Here is a 25,480-nt window from a genome sequence, read left to right as displayed (position 1 = left end):
ATTGATATAACAAGGTAAATGTTTTAGTAAATTAAGGTATAACAAAATTAAAGTAAGTATATTACGTTTGATATTTAATACAATAGTTTAATTAAAGAAAAACACACTTTAAACAATTTCTAATAAATGATATACAAGGTACAAACGTTTTTTGACATAATAGTTAATTTGAAAAAAATATGTGTTTCTAAATATATACCCCTAATACAAATTTACAAGTTTTTAGTAAGTTTTGTGTTTATATTCTAATGGCTTGTTTTAACCATTCAAATTTTATACTGTATAAAAAGTTTATGTTCTTAAAGTTCATAAAGTGTTATAATCTAAGTAAATATTTATATTCAAAACAGTAAATTCTTTAAGAAAATTTGCTACGTTTTGCTTTCTGCTTTTCTTTTAAGCTGATGTACAGGTTTCTCAAGATTTATCAGTAGTGTTCTTAATTATCTCATTGATTTTATAACTGTATTTATATCATTTTGAGTTAAAATTTATAAGCTTATTGTACAGGTGTTTATTAGAGTTTTGTCGAATAAAAACTTTGTTTAAAACTTTTTATAAAAAATACAATAGTGCTATCGTTTTTTCTGACATAACATAATCGTATTCGAGAAATTATGACGTTATAAAAGCTTACCCTTCTAGTTTGTACATTATCATGAAAAAGTTATTTGCATCTAGTCATATATATTTTTTACAAAATTATAATTAGTTTAATTAAAAACAAAAAAAAAGGATTTTTATTTTATTTTATAAAACGTTAAAATTCAATGTTTAATTTATTTTTACCTTAGTCAACAAATATAAACTTTATTGTGTAAGCTCATTTCAAAATAATTTAACAGTCAAGACTAACTTTCGAGTTCATTAGTTTGCTAAAGTTGATAATTACTAAACTAGTTTTTATTCTTCAAGTGTATTTTTCAAAGTATTTAGTATATGTAAACTAGTGAAATTTAAAATAATTTTATTATTAACAAGATTTATTTACAAACAAAAAATACTTAACTAGTCTATACAGTTTTGTGTCTAAAGTTCAGAAATACAACAGCTTATATTATATTGCTTAAAACTAATACTTTTTGTAAAAGTGTCACATTATCTTTCAGAAACACAAAACTAATTCTCCTTTTTTTAAAACATAAATAAAATTTTGAAATGCTATTTTATTACGCAGAATATAAATGTCAAAAGGTTTGTGTATTATTTTAGTATAATAGTTTATTCCGTGTGTACTGGAGAAAATGTAGTTTCAAAATGGAAGCCGAATATGTCATCCATAATAAAAATTTGTAGTGTTTTAATCAATTGTGTTTTATCTTTAAAAGCGTAAAAAAAAAACAATAAGCAGTTGTTAAGCATTTCAGAAAATAGAAAGTTTCATTCAAGTCATTGTCCTAAGCAACATATTGAAAACATGTTTATGTATGAGTTGAAAGTCAACACCTACCAAATTCTTTAATAATTAATAAGATGAATCACTGGGAAAACGCAAGCATAATGTCTCTTTTGCACAAAATCAATTCATTGTAGTAAAATGCTTGTTTTAAATACTTGCTTAGCTTAAAAGTTCTGCAATTTTTTAGTTTCTGTAGTTTTAACTGTCTTAGGTTTTTTAACAATTTCTTAAGTTAATAAAAACAACTCAAGAACACAAAATTAAACAGAAAAAATTATATAAGTATAGATAAAATGTTTTCATTTCATTAAAAAAAAAGTTGTGCATACGTTTTATATAAAATTAAAAAGTGTAAGACGCTTAATGCATTTCAGTAAAAGAATTATACTCTAAGCAATTTGAAAAGTTTTTATTTTTAGTTAAAAGTAAAATTTTACATTTATTTAATTAGTTTTTTCGTTGTTTTTATACATTTCTGAGTCCTTGAATTACTTGATTTATTTAGAAAACTATTAATGCCTTCAGTAGCGTTTTAATTTAATTTTTGATTTTTTTAATATATTTTCTAATTTGAATGAAATCACTAATTTAATAAATATTTATAAGCTGTAACTTGACAGTTTTTGTGTTCAATAACATAAAACTTTTTTAATCTACTTTGTTCGTATGCTTAAAGTTTAATGATGTTAATTTAAGTTTATGTTTTTGTGGTTTTTTTTTTTTGTTTTTTATAAAAGTATTCTTTATTACTTTATCAAACAAGTTAAGTTATATCGTTTAAGTTTTATTTTAGTTAAATTAACACTTTTAAACAAACTTTTTTTCATGCAAATATTTTTATTGTTAACTATACCGTTGAAAGTTTTTTATATAATTAGTTTAAAATAAAAAAACAATAAGCATAAATTAAAAGGTAGTCTTACACAAACGCGTATAGCACAATGACTTAATTGAGAAAATTAGGTACTTAGCTAAGAAAACAAAAAATATCTTTAAGCCACTTGCGTACCAGTAAAAGATAAGAGTAAAATTTTAAGTTGAAAAAAGGAACGCGTGCAGTTACTAGCGCTAAAAGAAGTGTTTTGAGTGGTCACTACTTAGTGGTATTAGCGCGAGATAGCACATTAGATGTGCTTACTCAGAGTTGTGCAAGCAACGAAGCTTGTAACTGCAATAATAAGTTTAACTATATAGCGGTAGACAACTAAAAAATCTATGTATCACTTTATTAAAGCAGTTTTGGAATATTTATTGTATAAGTAAAGCTTCATTTAGTACAACATAATTATTTTTAGTAAGTTTTTTTCAAAAATTAGAGCAACTATTTTGATAGCAGCGGATTAAAGTATGATTAACTAAGTTAGATTTCATCAAAAATTGTTAAACATACTAACAATTGTTATAGCTAGTTTTGAGTACTTAGAAAGGTTTGGTATTATTGATTGCTCAAGGTTATAATGTAAAAGACTTTTAATAGAATAAAAAATTTTAAAATTTAGTTAACTTTTTAGGTTTTAGCTGTTGTTTCAGCTGTTGATAAGTAGTTTTTTTTTTATAACTAGGAAACAAAAGTATTTTAAAATTATTTTTAAACGTAAAAGTTATAAAAGGTTAACTTTTTTGTTTATTCAACATATAAATATTATACATTTAATTTATTTATTATTTTCAAATTAGAAAAATATTTTTTTAATTGTTTGAATAACTGTCACAAGCAAAAATTACAAAGAAAGACAAAGAAGAGAAACAGATACGTTAAAAAGTAACAAAAATCATCTGTAAACAAAACAAAGAATTTTTTTTATTTTCTTTTTCTTGTAAATGTTTAACTTAAAGTTTTTTTTTTGAGACAGTTTAACTTTAAATTAACTAAAAGTATTAAAATAAAATGTTTTTAAATTACTTATTAACCTAATCATGTTTTTTGAAATTTTACATTTATTTTACTATACAAGTTTTTAATTAATTGTTTAATCTACGCATGATTCCAAATGTACAATATTAAAACAAAAACTTTTGTTAAAAAAATAAGGAAAAATAAACTGTTAAAGTTCCTACTACTTCCACAGTTGTAAAGTCTTTTCTCATTAGTTTGTACAACAAAAGGCTGCAGGAAGTACGTTGAAACAAAAGTTGGTGAAATATTTTAAGGAAATTGAAAATCAACTAAACCTATTCAATACGTGATCAACTTATTTTTTAATCGAAATGTTATTTTTCGACTATTACCCTAAAATGACCTAAATTTTCAACGTATTTTCGTTGTTGCTAAAAAAAATAACTTGTGAGATAAAAAAAATATTACGCTCATTTTATTTTTCACAACTATTGCTTCTTACTTACGGCTAAACTATTATACTATTGAAATCTTATTTTATTCTTAAAAAAGTGCTCTAACACAAAACCTTAAGACTTTATATTTTATATCTCATATAAAACACTTTTTATAAGTGAGATTATTTTTTAATCGATGCTAGAACTAAATTACTATGCATAATGTACATACTAATAGAATAATTAAAATAGCAGTAAATTAAAATAGACTTAAAGCTAAAATCTATCAAAAGTAAAATTTGAGTAATGAGAAAACTATTCAAAGCAAAGAGATTTTTTAATTTATAAGTGGTAAATTTAATTTTTTTATATACATCAATATTTTACGTTTAAAAATAAACAAACAAGTAAAAGAAAAATGTAAAAAAATGTATTCATTTCATTGCAGTTGCAATAGATTTTAAGTTTTCAATGTCAGCAAGTAGTAAAGTAACACCAGAAGTATTTGAAGTTGAGAAAATAGTATCACGGTTATTGATCAATGGGAAAATGTATTACTTTCTTAAGTACAAAGGCTTTGACCAGTTAGTTTTTTTATTAACATACTTTCAGAAATTTATATTTAAATACAAATCATTGTTTTTAAATTAAACTAAAAATATTCGTAATGGCTACTATAGTATAAACTAGATGTTTAACCTCGAAAAAAAGTTTAAAATTATAATTGAAAACCTTTACTAACGTGTATTAATTAAATAAAAAATTGCAGCAGTAACAATTCGTGGGAACCCGAGGAAAACTTAGACTGCGATGAGCTGATTCAACAGTTTTTAAAAGAAATTAATTATTCATCGCCAATAAAAGTATTTCAACCCGATAATTCCCGTAAAAGAAAACACAAAAAGTATACAAATCATTTTGAAAGTATAAAGGAGGGACTTTTCAAGAAATATTTGCATGCTGAACGAATTCTGGGTGCTACAACAAGAGAAAATAAACTTGTTTACCTCATAAAATGGTATTTATTTCAAATATTATATATTATTAGAAAATTACACATAGTTTTTAAAAGATAAATTTGTTTTAATTAAATAATAAAGTGTGTTTGATATAAAGACTTATTAATAAAATATATTTAAAAATTTTAATGATTTTAGTTCAGATTAAACAGTTGTTTAAATTGTTCTACTAAATTTTTCACTTTTTATTTTATATGTTCGTTTTCTATTAATTTTTTTATGTGCTTAAATATTAAAAACGTGATGTATAAACTTACTAAACGGATACAATAATTCTGTAAAGTTATATTAAGTTTTTATACTTAAGTAATTATTTGTAAATCGTAACTGTTAAACTTAGCTAAACGAACTTTAGTTTCGTTCTGAATTTTTTTATTTTCACTGCTCATTTAAATTAAAAATAATAGTTTATAAAAGTTGTAACTATCTAGCTAGGCATTAGGTTTTCATAGGACACTATAAATATAAACTTCAACACCTCTAGTAAAAACATTTACGTTAATAACTAAAATATTTAAAAAAATTACATTTAACGAACGAATATTACAATAAATTTTACTGTTGTAGGTATGAAAAAGAACTTCCTGATTTTGTTTTAGCTGATGAAGTTAACAAAGAATGTCCAAAAATCGTAATCAGGTTTTGTGAAGACCATCTCAACCGCGATTCGCTGAAAGTTGTAAATTTAGATGAGTTAGAAATAATGTAGGCAATCAATAGAAGTTTCTGAAAACAGAGAGGAGGTGTTGTTTTTAAAGAAATTTATGGTGAAATGTTTAGCTGTTGATTAAAAATTATAACAAGTTTAGTTGAAAAGTTTAGTTTCGTTTGTGAACTTATTTATTTATTATTGTCTTTTAAATACTGTTGCTAAATTAGCTTATTATATTCAAAAATATCTTTAAAAAAAATTAAGCAGAGTATTTCGACTACCACTTTTTATTATAAATTTACAATTCCTATTGTTTAAGATTTAATATATTGTTTTTATTCAAAATTTAAAGAACTTTAAATAACGTTTACATTTTTAGCAAATTTTTTAGAACTAGATCAATTTTTAGCTATTTAAACTGAAGTTTAAACGATATTTAAAAAATAAATGTGGTATGTTTTTTGTTGTTGTTGGTTTTACAAAATTTTTCCTTAAGAATGATTATATGAGTATATACTTAATAAGAACATTTAGCCTTACTTTTAACAATTGATTTACTTAAAAAATTTAAAGTCAATATAAAGCTTTATAATACTTATCTTATTAAAAGCATATAATTTTAAGAAAATAACAAACAAAGTATAAAAATATATAATAATTACATAACTCATTTAAACATCTCCTTTGGTTTTACATATTTGCAAAAGTAAAAACATCAATTTTAGGTCATTATACAATAATGCAATTTAAAATATGCTGAAATTGTACAAGCTTTTAAGTTATTTTTTAAATAAAACACATGTTAAAAAAATAAAAATTAAAAATATTTAACATTATTTCTAATTACTGTTACTAGTATAAATGTTTGAAACTATTGAAACACAGGCATTAAGATAAACAAAAAAAAAATATTAAGTTTTTTTAATAATTTAACGTTTAGTGACCTAAAAACTGTTCTAGATACAGTATTACAGCATTACATAGTATTGAAGCTGAATAATCAAAATTTTATAACTTAGATAACTTTTTGAAATGTAACTAGCTTAATAACCTAATTACTCAAATTTTAATGCATGAATAACTGCGATACACTGATTGATGACAGCATATATATTAAGAAGTTGATAATATTTGTATAGAATATAGATGTTTCAACAGTGTAAAAAATTAATAACAAGTGTAACCTTAAAACAATGTTATAATTAAATATGCTGTAAATTTATCTAGGGTAGTTAGGCTTAATGTTTTAAATTGTTTTGTTTCTACAAAACTTTAATAAACATGAAAAATAATGTTTATTTTAAAAAGAAGGTAAAGAGCTTGCTTATTTTCAGCATATTTTAAATTGCATTATTGTATAATGACCTAACTTTGATGTTTTTACTTTTGCAAATATGTAAAACCAAAGGAGTTGTTTAAACTAATAAAGTGTTTTCTGATGCTTAGTAAGGGTTTTCTTGGTTGTTGACAATGTTGTTAACTTTTTGTTGTTAATCTAACAATCTTATTTTAATTTATCAGTTATTTTAAAAGTAAGTTTTTACAAATTGCTATTGTACAAGTCCGACTAGTTTATAAAGTTAATTTCTAGCAAAATAACACATACTTAATTTATTTTTTGGACTTTGAGAAAAAACTAACTTTAGTGTTACTTTTAATATAAAACTACTAAATATATAATAAGAATATAAAATTACTAAAAAGTATAGAACTACTAAAATAAAATTTAATGTGAAAGTTTAAATTTTCTTTACTTTAGATTATATGCTTTTTATACTCTATTAAACATATACTACTGCTATCTATTAATGCAAAAAGCTTGTTGTATTTTCTCTGTAAGAAAATGTCCTTTTGTTTCAAAAAAACTCAAGGCTTTAAGTTAAAAATAATTATTAATTGAGAACAACTTAAAACACGCTTAATATATTTGGTCCTAGGACCTGGTGCACGAAAAAACCTTTCGGTTATCAAGACGCACACAACTTAGATACCTTATAACCTCTTGTCGAGGACATCAAACCTTACAAAGTTTCTTAACTTAAATAATCAAACTTGGAATTAATTACATTAACTAAATTTATTAACTAAGTTGCTGTTATGGTGAAAAAAAAAATCATTGACTTTACTTACAAAGGACAAGTTGTTTTTCAAAGTTAAATTTAAAATTAGTAACTAATCTTTATTAATTTTTTTTGTTTAACCCTTAAATTTTTAAGTATTTTTTTTAATATGTCTCACTGTTTTTATTCAATAACTTAAATTTTAAAATGTTTTTAAGCTTTATGCGAAATTTTTAACGTTGTTGAATTATTAAAAAACATTAGAAACTTTACCTTAGTTGTTAATTTATTTATGAACAAAAATTTTAACAATTTGAAGTGGGACTTTAATCAATTAGTTATAAAAATAGATTATTAATATAAAAACGGTAACAATTAAAGAGCATTTAGGCATAGCAAAAACTGATACTTTCTTACCATTAGTTACAGTTTAGGTATCAAAACTAAACTTACCTTAAAATAAACATAAAATTTAGTTAAGAAAGGTAATTTTAAAAGTATTTTTATTAAGTGCAACACAAACTATGCTTAGATATTTACTATACAACAAAAGTGTAAAATATTTTAGTTACTACAATTTTTTAATAACTAAATTACTACAACTTAATAGAACAGAGTGTGTCTAAAAACAAAAATTAGTGCATTAATTAAAAACTTCAAGTTTTAATAAACACAAAAAAATGAAAAACTTAAAAGTTCGTCCAAAGTTAAGTAAACTATAAGCTTCGACAATTAAAAAACAATTTAAAGATATTTTTTTTTATTCTATCTCTTTTTATTAGTATACTGTTCGGCATTAATTGTTTTAAGCAACTTTAGATAAAAATAAGTTATCATAACTTTCTTCTTAATCAAAATTCTAAACTGTAGTATTTTTACTTTCAGTACGGATTTGACAATCAAGTTTAAACATTTTTGTTAACTTCATTAAAGGCTTATATGTTAAAAAAAAATTTTTTTTTGTTTACGATACTTAAAAAATCAGACCTTTAACATAATAAAAAAAAAACACTTGACTATATAAACAAAAATAAATTATTTTTCAAACAAAATTTGCTATAAAAAAGTAGTATTAACAAAAAAATTATTAGGCTTAGCAAAATTTTAAGGTCACTAATGCATTTTGAAAAAAAATTAAAGGAATATAAACATACTTTACAGTTTGTTTTAATTCTTTCACACTATCATTTTTTGATTTTAGAAAATACAAAGTTAGTTTTTCACTTTAAATATGTTGCAATAGTCATCGAAGAATTTTTACTACATATTCCTCATATACTGATCTTACAACTTTTCCAGGACAATGTTTTGACTTTTTAAGGGACTAACACTGTCTATAGCAAAGTAAACGTGTTATGTCTTGATTTTTTGTCGTGTTTCATATACTAAGGTAGTTAGTCATTTGATAAAAACTAGTGAAAAGGTTTTTATTGGTAAATATTATTAGATGTTGAGTATTTCAAATAATTATTTTGGTTATTAAAAAACATTATCTACCAAACTGTAACAGTAATCAGATATATATATATATATACATATATGCGCATTTAATTATTTTTTAAGATTTGTTTAGCAAAGTTATTTACATAGTTATGTTAAAGTTAGTACCTTAAATTGTTTCAACTTATTCGAAGGTGTCATTAAATTCTTGTTTTTGTTTCCAGATTAATTCAACAGAAATTTCTATCAAAGGATTTAGAAAATGAATAAAATATAAATTATGTTTTTCAGTATTTAGTTTATCTTTAAACCAGGGTTTCCAAAAGGGGGGCAACAATACCTACCTCTATTGGGCGATTGTAGTAAGTCGGGATGCAATAACAAGTAAAGATGCGAAAAATGGGGGTTTAATTTTATAAACTCTGTAATAAGGACTATTCTGAAAATCTATTTAGGACAAGTCTTAATACAAACTTCCAATCTAGTTTGTTTCCATATTTTTTTTACTTTTTTTGTTTATCATAAAACATAACCGACTCTTGGTTTTATAATTGAAAGTTTTGTTTCCTTTTCTATTAGCTAAAAAATTTGGAGTTTAAGAATAGTTGCAAGCTGTATTTCTAATACTTCGTTTAACAATTTTTTTTTTTGATAATCTAAGGAATATTGTTTTAGTTAATCTACTATATCTTAATACACAAATAAATCTGAAAACGAACTGTTTTAGCATTTAAAAAATTAAAATTAAACTTAGTTTTAACAAATTCAATACTTAATAAAACAAAAATGTTAAATACATTTATAAAAGTAGGGTAAAATAAAATAAATTAAATACAAAAGATAGAATAACAGACAGTTGTCTAACTTATTTTTAAATTTATTTAAACACATATAAGCAACAGTTTAATAATATATATCATTCAAGTTTTAAGCTTAACAAATTAAATTAAAGTTGCAGTAAATAAAGTTCAAAGTACAGCTGTTAACACTTTCAACAAAATCATTAAATTTCTAACTGAACTTGTAAATACCTTCAAAAATAAAACGATTAAAGTTTAACATGATTACTTTTGAAAGGCAGTCATTTAAAAATTGTTTTATGTTACAGCTACAAAGCACTTTTAAAATAGCACTGTAAATTGAGTAAAATTAAAAATCGTATTTTGAACACAATAATTGTTTGTTATATATAGAAAAAAGTAGTATGTATAAGTAAAGAATGAAAAACTGTTCAATAGCAGTAATTAAACTAAAAATCAATTACAAAAATTTATAAATTTTATATGAAACATTAATTAAAATGAGGCTTTTAGATGATTAGCACATTAAAAACAAAAATAAGCTTAACAATTTCTACACAGTCTTTAGAAGTTTAAAATGATTAGTTAAAAATATGAAAGCATTTTTTTACCGATACCTACAACATTATCGAAAACTATACTTTTGTCAATTAGAATTTTCATACCTACTAAACATTTTAGAATACACAAAAACATTGAGGCGTTGTTTAAAAAATTTACTGGATATAAACATCTACTTGACATTTTAATACCAATCAAAAGCAACAACTGTTTAAATTACTATATAACACATAATTAATAATCTAGCATCTGGGTATTTAAATCTATCTACTTAAAAAACAGTAAAAAACATTGGCGAACTTAAAGCTTAGTCGGAAGGTCATAATTAAAGATATATAAAAACTTTATACTGGTTATTTACTTGGTGACGTCCCCTCCGACTTGTTCGATCCTGTCGAGCAGGTGGCTCATGTCGCCGTTGACCACGTTCGTGTTGACCAGCACCATCCTGAAGAATGTCGGGTAATCCCCCGCCGGGGAGTAACCCACCATTATCTCCCCCGATTTCTGCAACCTGCGCGAACAGTTTGGTGAGTAAAACTGTTGATTTTTATGCTATGATTCGTCAAACGTGTTTATGTTATTAAAGTTGTTCAGTAAAAAAATAAAGTGGTTGTTGTTTTGATCAAGGTTTATAGTTATTCTCATCTTTAAATTTTTTTTCTAACATTTAAACTTGTTCAAAAATATTCGGCGTTTTGTTTTAAATATAGATTAAAATAACTTTTAATAGTGTTAACATAATCTAAAGTTTTTTTTTACTTGTTTTCCAAGCACATACATTAGTATACGTTTGGTTGTAGTGGTAGTAGTAGGAGTAGTTTACATTTAGTAACAACAATAGCATTAACATAAATACTCAACAATTAAATCATTATATTAAACATAAATCAAATTTTTCTAAGCATCTTTATTTTTTGTTTTCGTTTAATAATATTCTTACTAATACCAAACACATTTATATTAAAATATTCTGTAGAACACACAAAAAAAACTAAAACACAGAAAATTTAATGTGCAATTAGTTTTATTTCAATTTAATTTCAGATTCAACGTATAATTGATAATTTACATAATACGACCCTATGCCAATAAATAGGCTTCTTTTTTCATGAAGAACCTTACATACATGTAAATTAACAATTAACAACTAAAACAAAAACCGACTTGACTTTTATCTGAGGCACGATCTCAGCGAGTTTCTGCCTCAACTCAGGAGTGTCTTCGGAGTTTCTCAGGTTTTCAGGAACCCACCAGAAACACACGTTCGGCCCCTCGATCTGATGTTAAAAATAAGACTTAGACAGGCTCGCGAAATCTTGTTTACAAAATTTAAATTACTGTCATTTATGGTTGCATTATGTTTTATACATATTTAAAAAACCTACTCTAAAAAACGTTTTAGTATGTTTTCGATTGATTTGTAGAGGTTATATAGCAGTTTTAATGCTAAACAAAATTATCAAATAGCTTCAAATCTATATTATTATTCCGATTAAAACATTTTAACTTAAATTATGCAATTTATAATGTTTATACATACTGAGTTTGATTTTAAAATTTTTGGTTTTTAAAAACATTCCGAAAACAAATGTAGAAAGTTTTAAAAACATTTTAATTCCAAGTGTTTGCCAATTTGTATATTTCTCATAACATAAAAAAATATTTCAAACTCACGTTAATTCACTGAACAATAGTATAAATCAAGTACTTGTTATGTTTAACAATTTAATAATAATCAAATACTCAAACCTCGTCCATGACCAGCTTGAACCTGTCTCCCCTCTTCTTAATTTCAGCCAATAAGAACTCGGCGTTGCACCACGCGTTGTCTACCCGACTCTCCATTCCGGTGTTTCCCCACGCCTTCCACATCAGCCACAGCTTGAACGCGTCGCACTGAAAATGAGGGGGAATTTTAAAAAGGGAGATTTTGGCATTTTTCAAAAACGCACTATTATAACGGGGGATAACTATTATTCATAAATTTAGAATGTTTTTTTTTGTGTTTAGTTTATTGTTTTTTGTTTTTTAATCATTTTTTGGCAGTGTAGCTTTGAGATTTTGTAACTTTGGGTTTTTTGTTGTTATAATTTTGAACGTGTCGCACTAAAAAAGAGTTTGTCATTTTGAAACAACTTTTGGATTTTGTGTCTGAAATATAACGAGGGGGATTTCAAAAAGGGAGTGTTTGGTAGTTTTCAAGAAAAAACACTAAAAAAAGCGATTTTATTTTGTAATAGTTTTTGACAGGGTATTTATTTAACTTTTTTCATGTTTTTGGACGCTTCGTAATGATTTGTATTTTTAGTATTTCGTACCGATTGACTTATTTTGTAATATTTTTAAAAAATGGGAAATAAAAATCAAATATATATATATTGGAGTTATTGTCAAAACCAAAAAATTATGGGTAATTTAAAAATGGGTGTTTTGGCATATTATATTAGTTTACTTCTTTCATATTTTTTTTTAAACTTAGAATGATGGTTTTAAAAAGTACATAAGTAACAGAAAACAAAACTTTGATTTAAAAAAAACACTTAATTACAATGCTGAATAAAAGTAAGCTTTTACAAAAAAGAATACAAACACTTATTAAATAATTTCCTGTATAACTAACAGATCTTCCACACTGCAGCAAGTTTCTACCGAGGTCATACTGCATATCGTAAGGCTTGTCGTTTTGAAACAAGTACTTCACTTCTGTAGACTGACTCTTTCGTAGCATGTCCTGTTGATAAAATAAATGAAATACCTATTGTTATTTCAATTTTAACATTAGATATTTCCAAATACAACTTTGCAAAGTTAACTACACCAGGTTATACAAAGTTCGAGTCTTCAGTACCACTTTTTTTTCAAAAATTTTAACAGTATATAATGATGACAAATCTGTTTATGTTTGAAATTCAAATTTTTTAAAGTTCTTATAAAACTTGAAGTTTAACTTAGTTGATACTTTTTCTATTCATATGTGAAATAATTACAAACTTGAAAAGATAAATATTACCTCAGATATATCTTATACTTATAACATAACATGTAAAATATCTTAATATTTTTCTGTATTATACGCTTTTAAACCCGATAATTGATGCTTGATATTATTTGATTTATAAAGATATTAAAAGCAAACGAATATCAAAATATAAATTTATATGACATCACGAATGTTACATAGAAGACTCAGTGAGATAATTATTAGTAGTAAGTTGCAGTATTAAAACTGCTTTTTAAGTTATTTAGACAGTTTAAAATACATCATACTTTATTTAACTAATCAAACTACGTTTTCTCATTTTTAAAGACTATGTGTTTTATTTTTACTTTATAATGAATCAACTATTTACCTTCTCTCTGAAAAGGAGTACTGATGATTGTATTGGGGCTCCTAATAGTTTGTGTGGGTTCCAAGCGAACGAATCTGCTCTGAAAATTAAAAATAACTTTGACAAACACTACTTTATACTTTATTTATAAAAAATATGTAACATTAAAAAAAAAATTCTTACTTTATTTAATTTCTTATATGCATTCAAAATTCATTTACTGTACTTAGATGATTTGATATAAAGTTAGAACTTTATAAACAAATACTTTTTAGTCTAAATTAAATAAAAAGCAGTCTTATTATTTATTGATAAAATACAAAAAAAATAAACAAAAAAAACATTATTAATAAGGTAAATTATAAAAATATAGTTTAAGCTGTTCAATTTTCTCCACTAACTTCAAGAAAATTATTATATCTGCAATTTCCAATAAAAATATGAAGAAAAAAATTCACAACCGCTCAGTAGTTGAGAAGTAGCTACAGTTTCAGTTCAAGTGAATTCTATTTTGTTTAACTTTAATTTTTATTTATAAGTACATTTATAACTAAAACAAAACAAACTTCTCACAACCATCCAGTAGGTGGCGATATTTATTCGAAACAAGCGCGCTTCCACCCCATGCCCCCTTTAAGTATTAATTATTTATTAGTTTTTATTAGTTTTAATTACTAGTAAAGGTGGTTATAAATAACTTTTATAAATAGTTAGCAACTGGGCGAGCTTAGTTATTTGTACATTTACTCCTGCTGCCATATTAAGAAATGATGAATTTTTTTGTTACAATTTCAAGCAGTCTTAAGTACTTCTAACATTGTAAATGTGCTTAGCAGTAAGCTATTTGCAAAACAACATAAACATTTGAACTTAAATATTTTAAATTTATGCAACTTCTATCACAGTTTTATATAAAAATTGAATTCTTTCACTTTCTTTATTGTAAGTAGATTCCTTCTTCGAGCTTACATGGAAAATGTGTGTTTTTATTTATTTTAAGCAAAGGAGTCAAATCATGACCATTTCTTAATTCAAACTTTGCCGCCAGGTATAAAGGTAACGGAATTTTTCAAATTTCGAAAAAAAAAACAACAACTAGTAATAAAATGCAAAACTTCAAACATACATCTACGTGCATCCACATCTGGTTGCTCTTGCAAATCTGCGACACTTCATTGAAATCGTCGAAAGCTCCCAGCACGGTAGTGCCTGCGGTTGCAATCACCATCAGTGGTACACACCCCTGTTACAAATGTAAATAGTGTAATAAATTTCAAAACTTGTACATGATAAAATATTGTGTATAAGGTGAGTGGGACCAGAACACACCCCTGTTATCAATATTTTAAGTGTACAAATGGTGCTAAACAAACTATAAACTATCTAGCTATGACAAGAACTAACTGTTCAACTACTGGCAAAGTATTTTGAAGTTAGTTCTCTGTTATATATATGTAGAAGTAAATTTGTAGCAATTGTGTAAAAATGAAATAAAAAACATATACAGGTGAAAATACCCAGGATAAATTGTTTTGTTGAGGCAATAATTAAATGTTTAATTATCAGTAAAGAAATAAGAATTTAGCTAAATTATTGCTTAAGTAAGCTGTATATAAACAACAATTTTACTCATTTTGGAAACTTTTAAAGCAATACGACTTTTGTAGTAAACTTAGTTGTCTGATATACTAGTAAAAGATAGAATAATATTATGTTTAATATCATATTAAGCTAAATTTTGTGTTTTAACATTAAGTAGGCAGCTGTATTTATTTCAAATAAGAGTAATTGTATAGTTAAATAAGTAAATTTATTAAAATTATTTTGCACAAAATAATAATGAAAAATGAATACTAAAGATCAATTAAAACAAAGATAGCAGTATTAAATTTTATTTACTCACTAAATTTAAAGCAAAGTTAAGTTTAGTCATTTATTAACTTTTAGCACATAACGTTATACAAACAAAAATGAAAACTTCAAGGTTCACAAACAAAATTTTATCTTTTACATAACACATATAAAGAACACAGCATAAAAATTAAGTTTTCGACAAATTAATTTTACATACAATTTAAAATGATTTTAAGTTATATTAAATTACTGTATAAAATTTTAATAAATATTTAGGCAATTGTGTAACACCCAGTTTCACAAATCTATTGAAATTCAAATTAGCACTAAAACAATAACAACACTAAAATCATTTTATTGTTGCAATGATTGTTTTTCAGTTGTCACAAAACAAACTTATTGAATCACAAAACAAAAAGTTATACCTAGTGTTTACATTAAAAGTAAAACTCAACTTTTTGTTAAAACTATTTAAAAACTAACCAAAACATAAAAAACTTAAATTAAAAAAAAGAATTAAGATGATAATGTTGTTGAAGACCTAAAAAAACTTTGGTTCTTGAAGACCTTATCAAAATAGTTGATACGAAAAATAAAAGAAAAATTATTAGAATAATATTAATAGCGTGTAAGTGTTATTATTTTCATTTTTTTGAAGTTTATTGTCAAACGAAGGACCTAGGCATTAAAACCTAAGCCACTTAAACTGAAAGACACTAACATAAAAAAAAAAAACAAATTACAACCTTAAAACAAACATAAAACTCATACAAGGCACAAACTAAAAAAACTCAAACTTTCACAACCAAAATATTCAACGATTCCAAAGCGACCAATCTCCAATTATACATTCCGAAACAACAGTTCTTTGAAACAAGCATCTCTTGTCAAAATTCTTCATCTCGAAATTCTAGGAACCATCTTGAAGACATAAGTCAACCACTCTTCATCAAACAAGATATTTCAAAACAGAATTCATTTTCAACTGTAGACAGAAATCTTCATCTTGCAGAACATTGATCTCAACAACTACTCGCCATTATTCACGTTTTTAAAGTTTCACCACGGCAAATTCAGTCAAAAATATTTTCAAACATTAAAGATTAAATTTTAAATAATTCTGCAGCAGGATTGCCAAAGGTTTTTGAGAAATTTCTTCCTGGTTTTCGAAAGTACAAGTTTGTGGGTTTATTCTAGTACAAAATTAAGTTTGAAGTTAAAAATTGTCTTATATGGTACAACAGCACTAAAAAGATACTGTGAAGCTTATTTAAATGTGTTTTCAATAAAAAAAAAAGTTATTAATGATGACAAACAAAATTCAACTATATGATAGATTTTTATGTCAAATCAAAATTTCATTACTTCAAATGTAAAATTTGTTTAAAACTCCAGGCTTTTTTCAGCCTAATTTGTCAAGTTCCAGGTTTTTCTCAACAGTGAAAACAAAATTTATAACATGTAAATGTACTGTAAAACAACCAAAAAACACCAGTTAACTAAGTAACTAAAAGTTTATTCATGATAAACATATGGCTAAAATTATAAACATTATCCATTCAAATCAAAAATCTAACTTTAAAGTAGCCTCTAGGTTTTCAAGTAATAATTAATCTAAAAGCAATAAAACTATTATGAAATTTATCTTAAAAGATAAACTAAATACAAATATTAGTTAGTATAGCATTTACTTTTCACATTAAACTTTTCACATTTTGCTTATCTTTAAAGTTCAAACAAAAAGTTTTTTAGAACAAGTTCAAACTCAAATTATTTTAAATTAAGTTCAAACAAAAATTATTTCAAATAAAGTTTAAATTCATACTTTTTTTAAATCAAGTCCAAGTTCAAACTATTCAAACCATGTTCAAACTCAAACTATTTCAAATCAAGTTCAAACTAAACATTTTTCAAACCAAGTTTAAACTCAAATTATTTGAAATCAAAATCAAACTCAAAACATTTCAAAAAAATTTAAAACTTAAATTTAATCAAATTACAGTCAATCTCAAATTATTTCAAACCAAATTCAAACTTAAATTATTCAAAACTCATAACTTTTTTAACCAAATTCAAACTCACATTATTCTTAGCATTATCAGCAAATAAAACATTTTTTGACAGAACAGTATCATTTTATAGTTTTATAAAACTAACTTTGAGTAAAACCAAACAAAAAATTCACACTCACATTACTTTCAACTAAGTTCAAACTCACATCACTTAATAAAAATAAAAACTCGAACAACTAATTTTTAAAAGTCAAACTCACATCATTAAAAAACAGTCAAGCTCACATTAATAGTAAATTTATATATATATATATAAAAGTTTATTTAAAGATGCAAAACTCAAAGGACTCGAGTTTCGTGACTATTCACTCATCAGCTTCAAAACAAGTTTAAAATAAAGCACAAAACAAAATCACTAATGAAAGTAAAAAATTTTTTGCATAAATAGATTATGACGTAATTTTGAAACTATCAAAAACCATGCAAAACGGCTTGTGCAAAAATTAATCTACCAACAGACAATAAACTAGCAAAAATTCATATAATTTCAGTGAGTAACTATATATTAGTATATTTTTACTATATATTTTTTATTAATAAAGCCCTCAAGGTGGGCTCAGTGTGAAAAATTTAATTTATTAGGTTAAATAACTTAATTCTATATATATATATATATATATATATAAAGGTTTATTTAAAGATGCAAAACTCAAAGAACTCGAGTTTCGTGATTACTCACTCATCAGCTTCAAAACAAGTTTAAAATAAAGCACAAAACAAAATCACTAATGAAGGTAAAAAATTTTTTGCATAAATAGATTATGACGTAATTTTGAAACTATCAAAAATCGTGCAAAACGGCTTGTGCAAAAACCAATCTACCAACAGACAATAAACTAGCAAAAATTCATATAACTTCAGTGAGTAACTACATATTAGGACAGATAATTGGAAGAGATAAAGATAAAATTAAGATGCAAATTGAAATTTAGGTTATTTTAAGATGAAATTAAAACTTGTTAAACTTTAAAAGCGACTTTTTTATATGTCTACAAGACGATACAAACTCGCTTCTTTTGTTTAAACATCTTTTGTCTTTCAGTGCATATACAACGGCTGATGCTTCTTTGAGACACAGCCTACATATCGGGCTATTGCCGTCGGCTTATATGTTTGTGGCTTAAAGCGCAGCGGCATCGACTACGAAATATCCTGGGAAGTTATAAAAAGAGCACAGCCTATAGCCGACGGCAATAGCCCGATATGTAGGCTGTGTCTCAAAGAAGCATCAGCCGTTGTATATGCACTGAAAGACAAAAGATGTTTAAACAAAAGAAGCGAGTTTGTATCGTCTTGTAGACATATAAAAAAGTCGCTTTTAAAGTTTAACAAGTTTTAATTTCATCTTAAAATAACCTAAATTTCAATTTGCATCTTAATTTTATCTTTATCTCTTCCAATTATCTGTCCTAATATGTAGTTACTCACTGAAGTTATATGAATTTTTGCTAGTTTATTGTCTGTTGTTAGATTGGTTTTTGCACAAGCCGTTTTGCACGATTTTTGATAGTTTCAAAATTACGTCATAATCTATTTATGCAAAAAATTTTTTACCTTCATTAGTGATTTTGTTTTGTGCTTTATTTTAAACTTGTTTTGAAGCTGATGAGTGAGTAATCACGAAACTCGAGTTCTTTGAGTTTTGCATCTTTAAATAAACCTTTTTATTAATAAAGCCCTCAAGGTGGGCTCAGTGTGAAAAATTTAATTTATTAAGTTAAATAACTTAATTCTATTATATATATATATATATATATATATGTTATACATTTACTCACATCATTCTTAGCTTCTTCCACGGCCTTCTGTAGTTCACTAACAATCATCTTCCCCTTGTCATCCGACTTCACACTCACGCAATTGTCCAATCCGATACCCAGCACCATGCTGTTCTTCTGCGCCGAGTAGTGCGCCTGGTAATTAAAAACTACTAAAAAAATAATTACAAAAGTTAATCAAAGTTTTATTTTTTTGTTTTTACTACATAAGTAAAATATTTAGATATCATTTATACAAGCTTGTTACTTTACAGTAAATTGAGCAATGTTTTGTTGTTAAGACAAGTAGTTATATTAATTTTTTCTATATACTTTACAAATAAGTTAGTGACGAAATATCTAGGTTGATTTATTAATTTTACAAACACAATGTACAAAGTATAAACAAGTAATTTTCATAGTAACCTGGTCACTGCAGAACACTTTCATAGTGGGCAAGTTCGAAGCTCCTTTCTGCCTGATGCCCGGGAACTTGGCGGTTCTGGCCGAGGCCATAGCGAGGAGACCGCAGTAAGATCCGCCTGTTGATGGTGGAATATTTTTTCTCTTACTTTCATAAATCAATAGTTAAGTATCTGGTTAATTCCAAAACTTTACTTTTTATTACTTGGTATTTTTTTTGATTAAATTTTTTAAAATTATGAAGTGTAAAAAAGAACTGCAAAGTTTGGACCGAAAGAGTTATAAAAAGTTGTAACAGTCAACATTAGTCATGAACTATACTTAAAATAGTTTTTCAAGCAAGCTATTAATATTTATTTGGTACAAGTTATTTATAATATAACTGTATTTAATATTTAATTCAAAAATTTACAGAGGGTTCTTAGTAAAAACTACGTTTACTAGTCTACAGCAATTAGAAAAAAATTATTTCAAGGTTGTTATCTTAAGGCCATAGAGGGGGTCCAACACTTTTTTTACAAAAAATGACTTCAGTATTTATATGAAAACTTTAAGTACAAACTACAAGCCAGTCTTTATAGAATTCAAAAATATCATTTAACTTTTGAGATGTTTTTTTTTGTAAAAATTTTGCAATTCAAATGTATTGACAGCAAATTTTTTGGGATCAATTTTCTCGGTAATTTAAAAAATCACTAAAAATCTATCTTCTTCTTCATTTTTTAATCAATCGTGTTCAAATTTTTAGGAAATGTTCCTTACATTATAAGAAAAAACGTTACTTATTAATATTAATGATTTAAAAAATAGAAATAACAAAAATTGAGTTCCATGATTTAGACAAACCATTTTTAGTTTTAATTTGAAATGCAATATCATAAAACAAACCTGAGTAAAATTTATTAAAATCTTGGGATGAATAAAAACAATAAAAAGTGAATACAAGAAAAACAGACGGTGTTTGCAATTATCAAACTTAAAAATAACTGAAAAACTAATGAACTATGAGTTTTAAAAAAATATAATTACAAAATTAAACCTGGACAGAACGTGCCATCACCCTGATAGTTGAGGAAACTTTTCAAATGATCCACAAGCACCTTTTCAGCAACACTAAACGCTGGAGACACTTCAAACGTGTGTCTGTTTTATTTTATTATAAATTATTTAATTTTCAGCAACACTAAACGCTGGTGACACTTAAAATGTGTGTCTGTTGTATTTATAAATTATTTTTATTTTCAGCAACACTAAACGCTGGGGACACTTCAAATGTGTGTCTGTTATATTTTATTATAAAATATATTTTTTTTTTTAGCAACACTGAATGTTGGAGACACTTGAAATGTGTGTCTGTTATATTTTATTATATTATTATTTTTTCAATGACTGTTTGCAGGAGCTATTTGGAATATTTTATGTAGTTTAATTAAATAAGACAAGATTAGAAAATGAGAATGATGATTCCTTGAGAAAATAAGTTATTAGCAAAAGACTGCGCTTACTCATTAGCAAGGTAACTAAACAAAACAATGGACCTAAATAAACCACTAAACATTTTCAAACAATAAAATATTTATATCTACACTTTGACAGCTAATTTACTTTAGTAAACTACTTTAAAAGATTATGGAACAGGTGATACTAAATTCAGAATTTTAATGATTGAGTTGTATATTTAAACTATAAACAAACCCATTTGTGTTCAATGAGTCCACTATAATATTTCCAGCTAACCCGTAAGGGTCTGTTCCACCATACATTTGGTTAAAGAAGTATGGGTGTCCTAACAAGTATAAAAGTTATGAAATTAAAGGAAGGGTAATAAGACAATCAAAAACTTTAAAATTAGTAATGAAAATTTATCATGCCTATAAGTCAGTGTAAGGTTGTAGTAACCGTCATATACACAGTCAAAATATAGCTAGAATAGTTTTTTGTAGTAATATATCATCTACTAATATTTGCTAGTCTTTTTTGTGTAATCATCAATTTCTACTGAGTACTATTTTTTTAGTCTTTTAAAAAGTATAAACTTAAAAGGAAGGACTTAAAACAGCTTTTTTGAATACATTTTTGCTTCCTAATACGTTTTATTTGTTGTGAAATTCAAAAAATATTGTTAATGTTATAATTCCATACTTTTAAATATAGTACTCGTAAATTTAAGTACTACTTAAATTCTTTAATGATAGTTGTAAAATTAAGTACTTAATTTTTAATAATGCACAATTAGTAAGCATATTTACAATTCATTAAAAAATAAATTTTAACAAATGAGTACTATTTTTTTAGTCTTTTAAAAAGTATAAACTTATTTGTTAAAATTTATTTTTTAATGAATTGTAAATATGCTTACTAATTGTGCATTATTAAAAATTAAGTACTTAATTTTACAACTATCATTAAAGAATTTAAGTAGTACTTAAATTTACGAGTACTATATTTAAAAGTATGGAATTATAACATTAACAATATGTAATTATCAATAACTTACCAGTTTTTTGACTGTGCTCAACAACCTTCTCACACAATTCCAGCAACTTTTCATTGTCAGTTCCTTCTTTTGACAGTGAATAGTCAATTGTTTCTAGGAGCTGTTCTGGAGTCTTGAACTTGATGACCGGGTTCGACCTATCTCTTGAATACTGCACTACGTCCTTCATACACAGTTGAAAGACGTCTGTAAAATAAAAGTATACTTTTTAACAGATAAATTTTAATAGATTTACTATTAATTAAACTAGTACAAACTTCTAAGCAGCTAAATTACAGATACCTGCAAAATTGTACCTTGTTAGAGTTAAGTTTTAATAAACAGATAGTAAAGTCTAAAACTTTAAACTTTCATGTTCCTTAAGTAAAAAATATTGACTGATACTTTACTTTATTAGAATATTTTAGATACACTTCTAGTAACTACAGTATAGGTATTTCAGAAAACTTGGTCAAACTTTCAAACGGTTTACATAAAATTTATTAAAAGTTAATGATCATTAAATTATAATTAAAATTTTTCACATTTTAAAAAAGTAAACAAAAAATTATTTGTTTAACCGAAGAAGTCTAAAACAATTTTAAATTGAGGTCTTTAAATAAATAACTAAATAATAACTGTTTTTATTATAAATTACACTTTTGTAAAGAAAAAATATTAATTTTTATACATTATTCATAAAAGCTAGAAAATAAAGTGTAGCACTTGAGTGTTAAACACTGACAGTAAAAGCAAGTAAAATAAATGTATACAGAGTATCCTTTGGTTTTTGAGAAATTTCTTCCAGGTTTTTGAAAGTATAGGTTTTTGGTCTACTTTTAGTATAAATTAAGTTAAAGGTTAAAAACAGTGTTAAGTAGTATTACAACATTGAAAAATACTTTCAAGCTACTTTATATGTTTTTTTTTTCAATTTTTATGATGACGAAAAAAGTTTCTATATGACAGATTATTGTATCAAATTAAATTTTTACTACTTTACATGTAAAAATTGTTTGAAATTTCAGATTTTTCCACGTTTTTCAATGATTCCAGGTTTTGTTGCCACCTTGTACATAAATATAGCTTTAAATTGAAAAAACAACTAACAACTACTATAATTTTCCTTTCACTAAGCTCTAAGAAACATGACACGTTTTATATAGTAAAACAACTACAATCTTTTAGTAAAAAACATAAAACAATATAAAAAACAAACTAGAAAATAGTTGCACAATGTAATTAATGTTTTTTTTTTACTTTTTAGTTTAAACTCAAAAACTATGTTTTTAGCATTTTAACATAATGAGGTTTTAACATAATGAAACTTAAAAGTTAAAGATACTTAACTTTAAGAACAAATCACATGTTCAGTTATATACTTAAAATTAAAATAAAACTGTAGACTTTTAAATTGTAGGTTTATAACAAAATAAGCCTATATTGTTTTTCCTATGTTTTTACTTGAAAAAACAAACAATATAAATTGCATAAATAAAAATTAACATTTGTTAAACTGCAGTAAAATTAAACAACTTAACCAAAAACTTACCTGATAGAAACTTGTCAACTTGACTATCATCTTTAGAATCTGTTAAAAAACTAAGTATAATTAAAACGACTTAAGACATATATGGTAGTTAAAAATATGTAAAAAACTGCCAAAATATTAGTTAAACTTCTTACATCAATCATTACCTTTTAAACTATTCAAACTTATAAATAACCTGAAATTAATATAAGCTTTTAAAATTTTATATGTTAGGTACTGAAAGTTAATATCTCAGTAAATCAGAAGATAAGTTTTAAACTAATTTTATTTTACATAAAATATTATTTTACTTAACAAACTTTAAATGAAACATTAAATAGAAAAGTTAAAATAACTGCAATAGTTTTTTTATGGTTGGGGTTTACATTTTTATAACTAGTTAATTGCATTCTTCTTGTAAAAAGGTCAATAAATTCAAAAAAAAAGTTAAAAAAATCTTACAAGCTAATTATAGCTGAACCTCAATGCATTTACATTATTTTTTGGAATGTTATCAAATTACTTTATTTTTAAATCAATATAATACTAGACTAAATCAGCCAAAATTTTAAAATATATATTGTAGTTAGGTGAAGTGTACAAATTAAAAAAGTTAACAGGAAATGGTTAATATAAAACTGATTTAAGACTGAGAAAATTTAATCAAAATATTCAATAACTTATATTTTAACATACTTCATTTCAGTATATAAAAACTAAAGAAAATAATAGCTTTATTTAAGAAACTTAATAAAACTTTATAATAGATTATAAAAAAATAGTTATCTTAAATTACTAAATCTTTAAAGTAATAATAAGGTATAATAACAAGGCATAATATAATAGTAATAATAAGGTATAATAAGGTAAATAGTCCCCAGAAAACGTTGATTGTTGCAATAGGTTGAGTTTGAGACTGATGTTTTTTTACCATAAAAAAAAAAAAGAAAAAAAAAGTTATGTATAACTTTGAAGTAGATTTTAGAGCTAGTGAGGTTTTCATGTTCAGGCCATAAGGGGGCCAAAACTAATTGTTTTACAAATAAAAAACTAAAACCAAGTACTAAAAGCTCAAGTACTTACTATAAAACATATTCACATATTACAAAATTTCAACTAGTTTATAAAATACAGTTAGTTTTGTGAGAAAAAATCAAACACAAATGAATTCACAATAGGTTCTTCGTGCACCAGGTCCTAAGACCAAATATTTTAAGCGTCTTTTTTCACCCTAAAACTTTTTAACAAAAAACTTCATTTCAATGGCATTCTGAAAACAAGTTTATAAAGCTTAACAACTTGAATAAAGTAGAGACTTTTAGTGTAAATAGTAGTTTATCTATTTAAATATCAATAATTAAAAATACCTGCCATCACTTTATTTTGATAAACTGAAAACGACTTTAAGCTTGTTTTATTTGTTTTTTGAGATGTTCTCAAAATACTTTGAATTGCAGTTTTTAACATTAATACAAGTTTCAACTTAGCTTTAAAGTTGTTATGAAAGTAATTTTGCTACATGGTTTAAGTTATATTCAGAGTTTTAAGATAGGGAATTTTTAAGTTGACCAACCATAATGAAGTTAACAAGTCTAAACAGTAGAATATGGTAGGGTAACAAACGGCTAACAAACAGAGTTATCTAGTCCGCAAAGTATGTTTTACCTAAAAAATACTTGTGTAAAACAAATAAAATGAGCTATTTTGTGACAAAATATTTAAATTTTGTACTTAATTTAAGTTTCAATACTAAGTAGTGCTGACTAAATGATATCTTATTGCAAATTATGTTATTCTATTCAAGTAAAGTGACATTTTATGACGATCGCT

The 25,480-nt window shown here is 24.8% G+C and overlaps 2 protein-coding genes across 2 annotated transcripts; one reads left to right on the top strand and one right to left on the bottom strand.

Annotated features, from left to right (window-relative positions):
• The first annotated feature begins 4,022 nt into the window (after window positions 1-4,022).
• On the top strand, window positions 4,023-5,693 carry LOC145830006 (chromobox protein homolog 3-like). The gene is made up of 3 exons (XM_082937897.1): window positions 4,023-4,257; window positions 4,443-4,691; window positions 5,260-5,693. Exons 1-3 carry the CDS (start codon window positions 4,145-4,147, stop codon window positions 5,399-5,401), a joined length of 504 nt encoding a protein of 167 aa, XP_082794023.1. The 5' UTR covers window positions 4,023-4,144; the 3' UTR covers window positions 5,402-5,693.
• Window positions 5,694-10,052: 4,359 nt separating this feature from the next.
• Window positions 10,053-25,127, bottom strand: LOC145849596 (cysteine sulfinic acid decarboxylase-like). Its single transcript, XM_082954560.1, has 14 exons — window positions 25,018-25,127; window positions 23,672-23,710; window positions 22,141-22,326; window positions 21,339-21,429; window positions 20,683-20,786; window positions 19,647-19,762; window positions 19,242-19,376; window positions 14,664-14,780; window positions 14,104-14,168; window positions 13,559-13,637; window positions 12,829-12,939; window positions 11,958-12,104; window positions 11,373-11,485; window positions 10,053-10,719 (listed from the first exon to the last, which is right to left on the bottom strand). The coding sequence occupies exons 1-14, from the start codon at window positions 25,115-25,117 to the stop codon at window positions 10,563-10,565; spliced, it is 1,560 nt and encodes a 519-aa protein (XP_082810686.1). The 5' UTR covers window positions 25,118-25,127; the 3' UTR covers window positions 10,053-10,562.
• Window positions 25,128-25,480: the final 353 nt, after the last annotated feature.

Source organism: Thalia democratica, chromosome 2, assembly GCF_965202585.1.
Source record: "Thalia democratica chromosome 2, ktThaDemo2.hap1.1, whole genome shotgun sequence".
In the NCBI taxonomy this organism is placed as follows: Eukaryota; Metazoa; Chordata; class Thaliacea; order Salpida; family Salpidae; genus Thalia; species Thalia democratica.
The sequence above is the reverse complement of the archived record's forward strand: the minus strand, read 5'-3'. Positions and strand labels throughout refer to the sequence as shown.